At 34.5% G+C, this 12,320-nt stretch overlaps 1 protein-coding gene across 9 annotated transcripts in view; it reads left to right on the top strand.

Moving 5' to 3' along the window:
* Window positions 1-10,396, top strand: part of FBXW7 (F-box and WD repeat domain containing 7) — a 216,166-nt gene extending 205,770 nt beyond the window's left edge. For all 9 annotated transcript variants that reach the window (XM_055276133.2, XM_055276130.2, XM_063638276.1 and 6 more), the window contains 6 exons: window positions 779-915; window positions 1,865-1,978; window positions 3,267-3,448; window positions 5,441-5,666; window positions 7,261-7,471; window positions 8,502-10,396. In XM_055276133.2, coding sequence (XP_055132108.1) covers window positions 779-915; window positions 1,865-1,978; window positions 3,267-3,448; window positions 5,441-5,666; window positions 7,261-7,471; window positions 8,502-8,770 — 1,139 coding nt within the window. In that variant the 3' untranslated portion in view covers window positions 8,771-10,396. The remainder of the gene's footprint in view (window positions 1-778; window positions 916-1,864; window positions 1,979-3,266; window positions 3,449-5,440; window positions 5,667-7,260; window positions 7,472-8,501) is intronic.
* The last annotated feature ends 1,924 nt before the right edge of the window (window positions 10,397-12,320 follow it).

Raw genomic sequence — 12,320 nt, 5'->3', positions numbered from 1 at the left:
ATTGCTTTGCAACTATCACTACCATCTGTGTTCAGAACTTCATCATCTTCACATGAAACTCCATGCCCCCTGTTATAACTCCCTGTTATTCCTCTCCACAGCCTCTGGCAACCACCCTTTTACTTTCTGTCTCTGTGAGTTTGACTACTCTAGGTACCTCATATAAGTGAAATCATACAATATTTTTCCTTCTGTAATCAGCTTATTTCACTTAGTATAATGTCTTCAAGGTTCATCCATGTCATAGCATGTGTCAGAATTTCCTTTATTCCATTGTGTATATGTATCTAATGCTACATTTTGTTTATCCATCTTTCGATGGACCCTTGGATTGCTTGCACCTTTTAGTTATTGTGAATAATCCTGCTATGAAAATGGGTGTACAGCTAACTGTTTGAGGCTCTGCTTTTAATTGTTTTGGTTATGTATCCAGAAGTGGAATTGCTAGATCATATGTTAATTCTGTGTTTGTTTTGGGGAACCACCAGACTATTTTCCACAGCAGCTGCACCATTTGCACAAGCATTCCAATTTCCTCACATCTTCGCCAACATATTTTAGAATCATTTTGAGAAAGAAATGAAATAGTGAATACAAAAATATGCCATATAGAATGTAAACTTTACATTATTGCTACATACTGTGATAACAGTATTAGAAATTGGACAGTGTCTTGCATTTCAGTGGTTTTGAGCAGAGAGAAAGATGGAATACTTTATAAAATGTATAATTGTTATTATTGGTGAAGGCAATTTACTCTTGAACTGTCACCCTTTAGGGATTGATGAACCATTGCACATCAAGAGAAGAAAAGTAATAAAACCAGGTTTCATACACAGTCCATGGAAAAGTGCATACATCAGACAGCACAGAATTGATACTAACTGGAGGCGAGGAGAACTCAAATCTCCTAAGGTAACTGAACTCTGCACAATGTAACAGAAACCATTAATCAGTGTTAGTACCTAGTGTACTATTTCACTTGGCAAACTATATAATTTGACACCCCTCTTCAGTAGAAAGAAAACCATATATTTTAAAATAACTGAAAGTATTACTGACAATATTCTTTTATTGCTAATTTCTCTAATCTGACAACTAATTGTGCTTGAATAAAAGATAAGTTAAATTGAGTATCTTTTTATCCTACGTAAATCAAAATCTCTCAATATCCTGTTGAATTTTACTGTGTCATACACATTCTACCTAAGAATTCGCTGCCTCCTCTGATTACATAGTCCAAACATGATTTTTTGAGGAGTGTCTCTGTTTTGGTTTTGGTGGCTTTTGTGTGTCTTATTTTTATAAATTGAGGCATAATTCTGGTTTTCTCTCTAATAACATTTCAAATATATAAAGCATAGTAAAAACACTTGAAATTATTGGGCATATTTCTCAACTGGAAAAAACCAATTTGGGGAGACATTGTTATACTAATATGTATATATTATGATAGATTTTTTTGTTTTAAGAATGCTAATAATTGTTACTCTTTGTGGTTAATAGATGCTTATTTTGTTCTTGTGTGTCAAAGTTGTAAAAATTAGAGGCATATTCTTCTGGTTTGAACAGATAAAATATTGTCAAATACATTGGTGATTGAACCATCTTTATGAGGTCTTGATGCAGTAAAACTTTAATAGTTGATGTTTTGAGTATAAATAATAGACTATGGAAACAATAAAATGTTTAATTCTGGATTCGTCAGCCAGGAAAAATAATGCTTTATATTTTATATAAATTTTAATTCTAGAGATAGACTACAAATTACTGTTCCTGTTTATGCCTTCATTTTTCCCTTCACCAGTATTTTAAAGAACATAATTTAATTAACATATTTCTAATCTGCACATCTTTCTTATAGGTGCTGAAAGGACATGATGATCATGTGATCACATGCTTACAGTTTTGTGGTAACCGAATAGTTAGTGGTTCTGATGACAACACTTTAAAAGTTTGGTCAGCAGTCACAGGCAAAGTAAGTTTACTCTTCCTACACTTCACAAAGTCATAATTTTGTGTATATCATCGCAAGTAGCAACTGGAAAAAAGAAAGCAAGAATTCATTTTTGATTCTCAGTTATTTGGATATCAAATATCAGAGCTCGTAACTTAACTTTTTCCCCATATTTATGAAAGTCAATGGCATGAGGATAATGATGCTTCTCATGATAGAGGTTTCATTGATTTTTTTTCATTTACATAGTTTGTCTATCTTTGTGACAGATATTTTAACATTTTCAAGGGTGCTTTATCTTTTTCTTGGCTCAATTTTTCCCCACTTTTATTTACTGTCTAAGTTATACCTCATTACTTTGTAATGTTTCTCAGAAGTATGGTTGAGGGATATTTATTTTTCCTTATAAACTGCTTTGTTGATAACCTACCTATTGTTTAGAACTTAATAAATCATGTTAATTTATACTTATCTCAAACCCTTGTGAGATGAGAGTGGACTAGGCATTTAAATGTTAAATTTGAAGAAAAAAGTAGCCCAAGCAATCAGCTTGATTGTGTACCATATCATACCTTAATGAGTCTTTAGTGAATATTTATTTTTATCTGTCCAGTAGAGAATATTTTCATGAATTAAGTAATTGCCACCTAAAAAATAATAGAAGAGAGTATGAAAACAAAAAAAATCCATGTCTTTTAAAATGTCTTTTACCATGTTGCTTCTTGGCAAGTATCTTATAAATATTCCAAGTCAGATGTTAAAATTTTTTAAATCAGCTTTATATTTCCATAGTGTAATATTAGTTTGGGATTTATTTCAGGGCTTTAATGTCTGTCTTTACTTGTCTAGAAGTAGCTTCACTGGCTCCTAACTACTGCCCTGGGGCAGATTCAGATGAAATGTGGTATGTAGCCACACCCAATACTGTTGGCATACTTTCATTGAATCTATTCCCATGGAAGAAACCCAGTTGCAATTTCAGTATTATTTCATCAAAGAGGCCAGGCCCGAGCTATCATAACTGCTTCCATATCATGTTTCCTTTTTATTATATAATGTTTTATATCATATGTTTGCTTTCTACATACTTGTTCCTCAATTGCTTGTGCTTATATAAATTTATAATGCTATTGAATAAACGAAATAAATAGTGATGGGATCATTTTATATGGATGTGTAAAATAATATTTTCTGAAGAGCCAAACAAATTGAATAAGTAACTTTACTCCAAATTTTAATGAGCTATTAAATTGTATTTAAATCACTTTTCCTTTCTACCCAAAAGTAATCATCTTAAGTGTTTTTCCAGTGTCTGAGAACATTAGTGGGACATACAGGTGGAGTATGGTCATCACAAATGAGAGACAACATCATCATTAGTGGATCTACAGATCGGACTCTGAAAGTGTGGAATGCAGAGACTGGAGAATGTATACACACCTTATATGGGCATACTTCCACTGTGCGTTGTATGCATCTTCATGAAAAAAGGTAAGGGAAAATCTTATCAAGGTTGGGACTTCTTCCTCTATTATTTGTGAATTTGGGCCCTTTGTGTGTAGAGTTACTGAAATAGTGACAGTGTGCTCTTAAATGAGATTTAATTATTAAACTTCAGATGTTTCTATTCCAGGAAAGCCATAGCGTTTTGTCTTAAAGTCTCAAAAAAAAAAAAAAAAAAAAAAAAATTGGGGATTGTCTGTAAATTTCCTTTCTCATTCAATAGTGTTGTCGGCTTCCTCTTTGAAACTTTCTACTCTCTAATCCTTTTTATTGTTCTGTATCTTTGATGACTCATCATATTCAAGCAGAAATCATGTTTCCTGTCTCATTTTTTGATACTCTTATTTCTGCAAGTGGGACAAATTCAGGCTTCAAGGGTCTGAGCCTTATTAAATTACCTACCCACCTTACACCCACCCTATCTCTAAGTCTAGGCAAAAGCTGAGGCCTGTGGGTAATTTGTTCTCTCATTCTGAACTATTGTCACAGCTTTCTAACTTGGTCATCTTATGTTTTATACAGCTGACATACAGTCGTTTTATAATTATGATAGTGTCACTGTCCAGTTCTTAAGTCTTTGTGAGCCTACTGTTGACTAACGAATTAAGGAAGAAATCCTTGATCCAGTTTTCAAAATGGTGTCTGCCAAACTGGACTTTTTGACTTTTTCTTCTCAGTGCCTTTGCTGTTGCTTTTATCTCCTCCTGTAAAGCCCTCCTATTAAAATCCTATCTTTCTATTATCTTCATCGTACCCCTGTTAAACAAGTGTGATTTCTACCTCATTTGTCAAAAAAAGTCTCTCTGAAAGGTTCTTACAGTGAATCCATGGCAGTCTTTACCTTTAATTCTGTCTATAGCATCTTCTTTATTAAGAACCAATACATTAAGCAGATTTCACACCAGATTTATAATATGTGAAAAGGAGTACCTTTTCAATTGTCATTTACCTCTACTTTGAACAGTGTGCTATACTGTTAAAATTTGTTGGATGAGTATCAAGAGACCTTGTATTCCAGTTTCCATTATGTTCTCTCACCATTATGTTCTCAATTAAAGGGTTCTCTCAACCATTTAATTATCTACTTTTTCAAATATGGAAACTGGTATTTCTTTATCTCTTCAGAATGACATAAGGATACCTAAGTTTTCAGCTTTGTTTTGTAATCCAAAAATGATTACAGTATTTGCATATTGCTCTGGTTTTCAGAAGAGTGTAGCGCTAATGTTGAACCAAATGTTTAAGGGATAGCCATTGTTTTTAAGGATGTACATATCTTTTAAAATCTGGATTTCTTAATATTTTTATAGCCTATTGCATATTTATAAATCTAATCGTTAAAAGCATAAGCAGCCTGTGTTTGAGGACGTGTCTAAAACTGGTTAATTTTTACTGGAATGTATAGTGTAAACACAAATCTGCAGCTGTTTAAATTCCAAATTCTGACTTGTTTTGTTGTATAAACTTTATTGAATTTTTTACCTAATCATAAGGGAACATATGCATTCATAATTGAAATTTTGGAAAATGGCAAAGAACATAAAGAAGAAAATTTAAATTCTTTAAACTACTACCACCTAGAGTTCTCCCATTAACATTTTATACATATGCCCACATTAACATTTTATTTCTAAAATCAAAATCTTACTGTATATATTTAGAGGCAGCTTCTGCTGCTTTTGAAAAAAATACGGTACAGTGGTTTTCAAACTCAGTCCCACAGAACCTTAAGGTGCTGAACTAAGGTCCACAGGTCAGGGAACCAAGCATGCAGCATTCTAGGCTTCCCAACTTCTCATTCCCTTATTATGTTTATATACCAAGGTTTTACATAGGATTTCTTTTGAAAACAGTTGCTCCTGTGTTAAAAAAAAAAAAAAAGCTAAAAAACCTTGACTAAATCTACCATGTTTTCTCATATTATTAAAAATTCTAAACGTGGGTTTGTTTTGTTTTGTTTTTCTGCTTTTCCCTCTGCAGAGTTGTTAGCGGTTCTCGAGATGCCACTCTTAGGGTTTGGGATATTGAGACAGGCCAGTGTTTACATGTTTTGATGGGTCATGTTGCAGCAGTCCGCTGTGTTCAATATGATGGCAGGAGGGTTGTTAGTGGAGCATATGATTTTATGGTAAAGGTGTGGGATCCAGAGACTGAAACCTGTCTACACACGTTGCAGGGGCATACTAATAGAGTCTATTCATTACAGGTAAGATCTCTTCTCTCTCCCTTAAATGCTCTCCTGATGAAGCATAAGGTTGTTTTACTCAGATAATCACTGTCAAATTGCTGATCCAGTACAGTCCAAAAAAGATTAATCAGATTATTCTGCTGTTTTTATATACGTTAAAATTGGCATGAAGAAAGTGTAAATTTCAAAATTATTTAAATGCTTTCAATTTTCTGTGATCTATTTCTCCTCTAAATACAAATATTGGTCTTGCAACCTGACACTTTGGGGCTCTAAGTTTTGCTATGGTTAAATAGTCTCATAGAAGAGTAACCTAGATTTTAAGAAACTCCTTTGCAGAGGATTAATATGGCCAAAAGCTGCCCCTTTGCTTTGATAGCTGAAAGTTGATGGACCATGTAATTGTGATTCCATCCCCAAAGTGGAAATAGATCCTTTCTGCATAAAGCACTCTACTGTCCCAGGCCCACTGATTTGTAGTCATGAAGTAAAGTTGACTAAACCGATTTCTTTTTTTTGGTTTATATTTCAAGCCCATATCCTTGAAAACATTGCCATATTTTGCGATCATTAACTAGATGAATAGGAAGTTTAGAATATGAATCTTGTTTTATTTCCAGGAAGGCAACATTTTCAATGTAAAAATATTTCCTATAGCTTATATAGTTTATTTACCAGTTATTGCCCATTAATGTTCAGCAAATTAGTACATAATTTTAGTACTGTCAATTCTGTTCTTAGGATATTTGTTTCTTTGTTGAAGGGATATTGTCAATGTCATGAAATATTGACACTATGATAAAAATGTTTGCTAAATTAGAAAAGGTGATGAATTTGGAGGAAGGGGAATTGGCTGCACCTGTTTGTGATATGCTCAGAAGCTTAATGAATATAATATTCTAATTTAAATAAACCATTTGATTGAGAAAAGAGGTAGCCACATTATTATATAGAAATTATAGACTTACTGACTTTTGGTGTAGCTGGGAAGCTGGAGAAGAGGTAGTATGTAGTTTGCTTTTGATATCAAAATGCCACCTCTTCTAATCCCAGATACAATTATCTTTTGGCACATTTCCTAATTAGCATTAGGTTCTTACAAATGAAATTTTATTTTACACACCGTTTTTAATGGAACTTACTTTTGAACATCACGAAAGTTATCTCTAGCCCTTTTCATGCCTTAGGTGCTGATAAGCATTCCGTTTATCATAAGCTACGTCATTAGTCTCAGCTTCCTAGTGGGAAGTAAAACTCAAATAGCAATTCTCTCAGTCATCCATGACATATAGCTAGGTGGGGCCAGATGATTTGAAAATTAACATATTGTTCATTTTAAGTGCTTTGTTTTCATTTTAAGTTGTTTCTCCATCTAGTTTGAAGCTGCTTGGCATAAAGATGAGCCTTTCTGATAGAAGTGTGTGAGAACATACATTGTAGAGTTGCTTGATGGCATGCACTTTATCCTCATTGCCACTTTATCTTAGTACCTCATTTTGTTCCTGGCATTACCTGTTTCCCATCCTCTTCTCCCTTTCCTACTAGGATTAAGGTCAGTAATTGATAGGAAGAGTATCCATACTTCTATTCTAATAAACTGTGTCTTTTGTAGTTTGATGGTATCCATGTGGTGAGTGGATCTCTTGATACATCAATCCGCGTTTGGGATGTGGAGACAGGGAATTGCATTCACACGTTAACAGGGCACCAGTCGTTAACAAGTGGAATGGAACTCAAAGACAATATTCTTGTCTCTGGGAATGCAGATTCTACAGTTAAAATCTGGGATATCAAAACAGGACAGTGTTTACAAACATTGCAAGGTAAGTATTAGTTATTCACCTTTCGTTTTGTTCATTAAAAATGAGATCATTATTCAAGAGAAATATGGAGCTTTAGCATCACAAAAAGAGTCAACCTCATACAGAATGGTTACTTCAGAAAAGTTTATGAATATTTTCACCCTGACTTACAGAACTAGTCTACTCTTGAGGAAATGTTTTAAACTCTGTTTTTAATATGTAATATAAAATTGTTTAATCCCTTCCTGCGTGTTCAATTGACTCTAACCTTTAAGAACAGTGAGAAGAAAGATCTTGGCTATATCATAGAAGCAACGTACTCATATTTTTTGATTGACCATTGCATTTTGAATTTGTAGTCCAATTTTAAAGGGCTACCTTATTGAAAAAAACAAAAGCATCCTTGATAGAAAATTTCTTTGGCCTCCGCTTAGTCACGTGCTTAACTGGAATGGAAAGGAATAATAGTGCCTACTAAGACAGAGAAAGAAACAAGTGAAAATCACTAATATTAGATGAGGTACAGCAGTGTCTCATGATTAACTTTTTCTATTTGTTGTAGCCCTTAGAAAGTGTTTTTTTCGGTGGGGCCATCTGATAGGCAACATTGCAGCTTTTTACTCATTGATTTTGTCTCTCCTCAGAGTTTTGGAATAGTGACGATTCAGCTTTGAGTGGTTCATAGTGGTGGGGTAATAGATCTCTTAGTGCTCATTTGTCCATCAGCAGAAGGTATGAAGTTGCACTATCTACATCCTCACCAAGGAATGCTGTCGTTCACACAGCCAGAAAATAAGACGTTTGTCGGTAGCTAACCCAGCTTCTTGGAAGACAGACCTCTTGAAAGTTAATGTTTCAGTTACAAATTGCTACCAGATTTTCTTACATCCATGCTGATCCTAAAATACTGAGGACATAGGTTTCTAAATATGTATCATTTCAAATGTTGCATTTATTGTATGTTCTAAAGTAGAAGTCTACAAATTGTAATGTAACTAACCCATAGCCATTATTTCTAACCAGTAATTAAATTCTTTTGGTTTTTGTCTAGGTCCCAACAAGCATCAGAGTGCTGTGACCTGTTTACAGTTCAACAAGAACTTTGTAATTACCAGCTCAGATGATGGAACTGTAAAACTATGGGACTTGAAAACGGGTGAATTTATTCGAAACCTAGTCACATTGGAGAGTGGGGGGAGTGGGGGAGTTGTGTGGAGGATCAGAGCCTCAAACACAAAGCTGGTGTGTGCAGTTGGGAGTCGGAATGGGACTGAAGAAACCAAGCTGCTGGTGCTGGACTTTGATGTGGACATGAAGTGAAGAGCAGAAAAGATGAATTTGTCCAATTGTGTAGACTATATACTCCCTGCCCTTCCCCCTGCAAAAAGAAAAAAAGAAAAGAAAAAGAAAAAAATCCCTTGTTCTCAGTGGTGCAGGATGTTGGCTTGGGGCAACAGATTGAAAAGACCTACAGACTAAGAAGGAAAAGAAGAAGAGATGACAAACCATAACTGACAAGAGAGGCGTCTGCTGTCTCATCACATAAAAGGCTTCACTTTTGACTGAGGGCAGCTTTGCAAAATGAGACTTTCTAAATCAAACCAGGTGCAATTATTTCTTTATTTTCTTCTCCAGTGGTCATTGGGCAGTGTTAATGCTGAAACATCATTACAGATTCTGCTAGCCTGTTCTTTTACCACTGACAACTAGACACCTAGAAAGGAACTGCAATAACATCAAAACAAGTACTGGCTGACTTTCTAATTAGAGAGCATCTGCAACAAAAAGTCATTTTTCTGGAGTGGAAAAGCTTAAAAAGATTACTGTGAATTGTTTTTGTACAGTTATCATGAACAGCTTTTTTTTTTTTTTTTTTTTTTTGCCAACCATTGCCAATGTCAATCAATCACAGTATTAGCCTCTGTTAATCTATTTACTGTTGCTTCCATATACATTCTTCAATGCATATGTTGCTCAAAGATGGCAAGTTGTCCTGGGTTCTGTGAGTCCTGAGATGGATTTAATTCTTGATGCTGGTGCTAGAAGTAGGTCTTCAAATATGGGATTGTTGTCCCACCCCTGTACTGTATTCCCAGTGGCCAAACTTATTTATGCTGCTAAATGAAAGAAAGAAAAAAGCAAATTATTTTTTTTTATTTTTTTTCTGCTGTGACGTTTTAGTCCCAGACTGAATTCCAAATTTGCTCTAGTTTGGTTATGGAAAAAAGACTTTTTGCCACTGAAACTTGAGCCATCTGTGCCTCTAAGAGGCTGAGAATGGAAGAGTTTCAGATAATAAAGAGTGAAGTTTGCCTGCAAGTAAAGAATTGAGAGTGTGTGCAAAGCTTATTTTCTTTTATCTGGGCAAAAATTAAAACACATTCCTTGGAACAGAGCTATTACTTGCCTGTTCTGTGGAGAAACTTTTCTTTTTGAGGGCTGTGGTGAATGGACGAACGTACATCATAAAACTGACAAAATATTTTAAAAATATATAAAATACAAAATTAAAATAAAGTTGCTGGTCAGTCTTAGTGTTTTACAGTATTTGGGAAAACAACTGTTACAGTTTTATTGCTCTGAGTAACTGACAAAGCAGAAACTATTCAGTTTTTGTAGTAAAGGCGTCACATGCAAACAAACAAAATGAATGAAAAAGTCAAATGGTTTGCCTCATTCTCCAAGAGCCACAACTCAAGCTGAACTGTGAAAGTGGTTTAACACTGTATCCTAGGCGATCTTTTTTTCCTCCTTCTGTTTATTTTTTTTGTTTTATTTATAGTCTGATTTAAAACAATCAGATTCAAGTTGGTTAATTTTAGTTATGTAACAACCTGACATGATGGAGGAAAACAACCTTTAAAGGGATTGTGTCTATGGTTTGATTCACTTAGAAATTTTATTTTCTTATAACTTAAGTGCAATAAAATGTGTTTTTTCATGTTAGTATGCCTGTTTCTTCCACTGAATTAATAATCCTTCGTTATAAGTATTTAGGATTTGTCTATAATATTTAAATAAGCAAAATCTTGATTTCTTTGTATCTCCTGCTGTGTAACATAGAAATCAATACTTCAAGCCTGTTTTATACAGCAAAAGTAAGGATAATGTGCTGCAACTGCAAATTTTATTTCTCTCCTAGACTGTGAAGGAGGACACTCTACTGTGCTCATCTCTGTAGATTGCACTGGGGTGTATAAATATGAAATCTGGTTCCCTCAAAGAATCCACAAAACTTTTGTGATAATTACAGCTAGAAGCCTTATAAATAACAAATTCAGTCTGAAATTTTGACCACATATTAAGTACTTACCCTCGATACTTTCTGTTCATTCTCTCTCAAGCTCCCACTATCCCTGAGAAGTAGGCACTATTATCTCCCATCTTAAAGACAAGCAAAAATCTGCAGCTGAGACTGGTTAGGCAATTTGTCAAATCATAGAACTAGCGGAATGCCAGAACTCAAACCCATATTTCCAAAGACTAAATACATGCTGCTCTTTAAGAAAGTTTGACAGACTAAAGCAAGGTTTGAGAGGGAAATAAGCCATTTTTCTGGTACTTTCCGACTCTTCTATAGCCATTTTGTTCAACAAATCTAAATTTTATAATGTAAGGGGAAAAAATAAAGTTGTTTTTGAAACTATGTAGTTCTAAATATATTTAATATCTCAAATAGCAGGCTGTATATATATATATATATATATATATACAGTAATCTCAACTAACCAGGCTGTAGATGAAAATCTAAAAGCTACTGAAAATGGGCTCTCCTTTTTCTCATAGTCATAAAGTATGTGTTCTTTACTCATAGGGCAAATCCTGGGCCTCATTCTCCCAAAGCTACTAAATCAGAACATCTGGGAGTGTGACCCAAGAACCTGCATTTAAACTAGCTCACCAGGTGAGTTGTGGATACTAAAGTTTCAGAACCACTGCTTTAGATACCATTCCTGTACATTTGGTTATTTGGTTTATTAGTCCACAGCAAATTACAGACACAAAAATAACAAGGAAAAGTGACGGTAAAGGAAAAAAACAAAAAACTACCTGGTTAAATGCAAGGCAAAAATCCTACTAGGCCATGAAGTGCAGGGTCTTTAGAGTAAACTAAGTTACTGCCCAAACCATGACTACTGTTCACATTGATGACTGTGAATTGTCAAGAAAAAGTTGTAATTCTATTTGATAGTTCTTGAAACTGCTTGATTTTTCATAAGAGCATATAAATGAGGCTTAACTAGAATATAATTGAAGAGAAACACCCATCTTTAGAACTTTAGAGAATAGAATGAGTTCACAGGATTTGCAGACAAATAGCCCTGAATTCATATCTCAGTTCTAATATGGTCTAGTTACTGGGACCTTTATCATGTTTCTTGATCTCATGTTTCCTCATTTAAGATGTAGAGGATACCCATCTCCTAAAGTTATTATAAAGATTAGGTGAAACTTAAAGCACATAGCATACCGATGGCATTTAGAGCTCAGTAAATGGTAGCTTCTATTAAAAATTTTTAAGTAAATAGACCCAGATAACTTTCTATATTTGAGAATTGAATGTATTTGTTACTCATTCGGATTATGTAATAAAAATAGCATACACATGCACACATGCACACGTGCATGCACACACACACACACACACACACACACACAGCAATCCATTCTTTTAACTGGAGCCATCTAGATTTTCATTTGAGTCTTACAGAAACCTTGTGAGATAGACTGATATTGAGCACCTAACAGTGGTTTTGTATATACAGTCATCCCTCAGTATTTGGGGGGGATTGGTTTTAGGATCCCCCCAACCTCAGAGCCCTGTGGATATCAAAATTCATGGATGCTCAAGTCACTGATATAAAATGGC

Source organism: Symphalangus syndactylus, chromosome 4 (genome assembly GCF_028878055.3).
Source record: "Symphalangus syndactylus isolate Jambi chromosome 4, NHGRI_mSymSyn1-v2.1_pri, whole genome shotgun sequence".
Lineage (NCBI taxonomy): Eukaryota > Metazoa > Chordata > Mammalia > Primates > Hylobatidae > Symphalangus > Symphalangus syndactylus.
The sequence above is the reverse complement of the archived record's forward strand: the minus strand, read 5'-3'. Positions and strand labels throughout refer to the sequence as shown.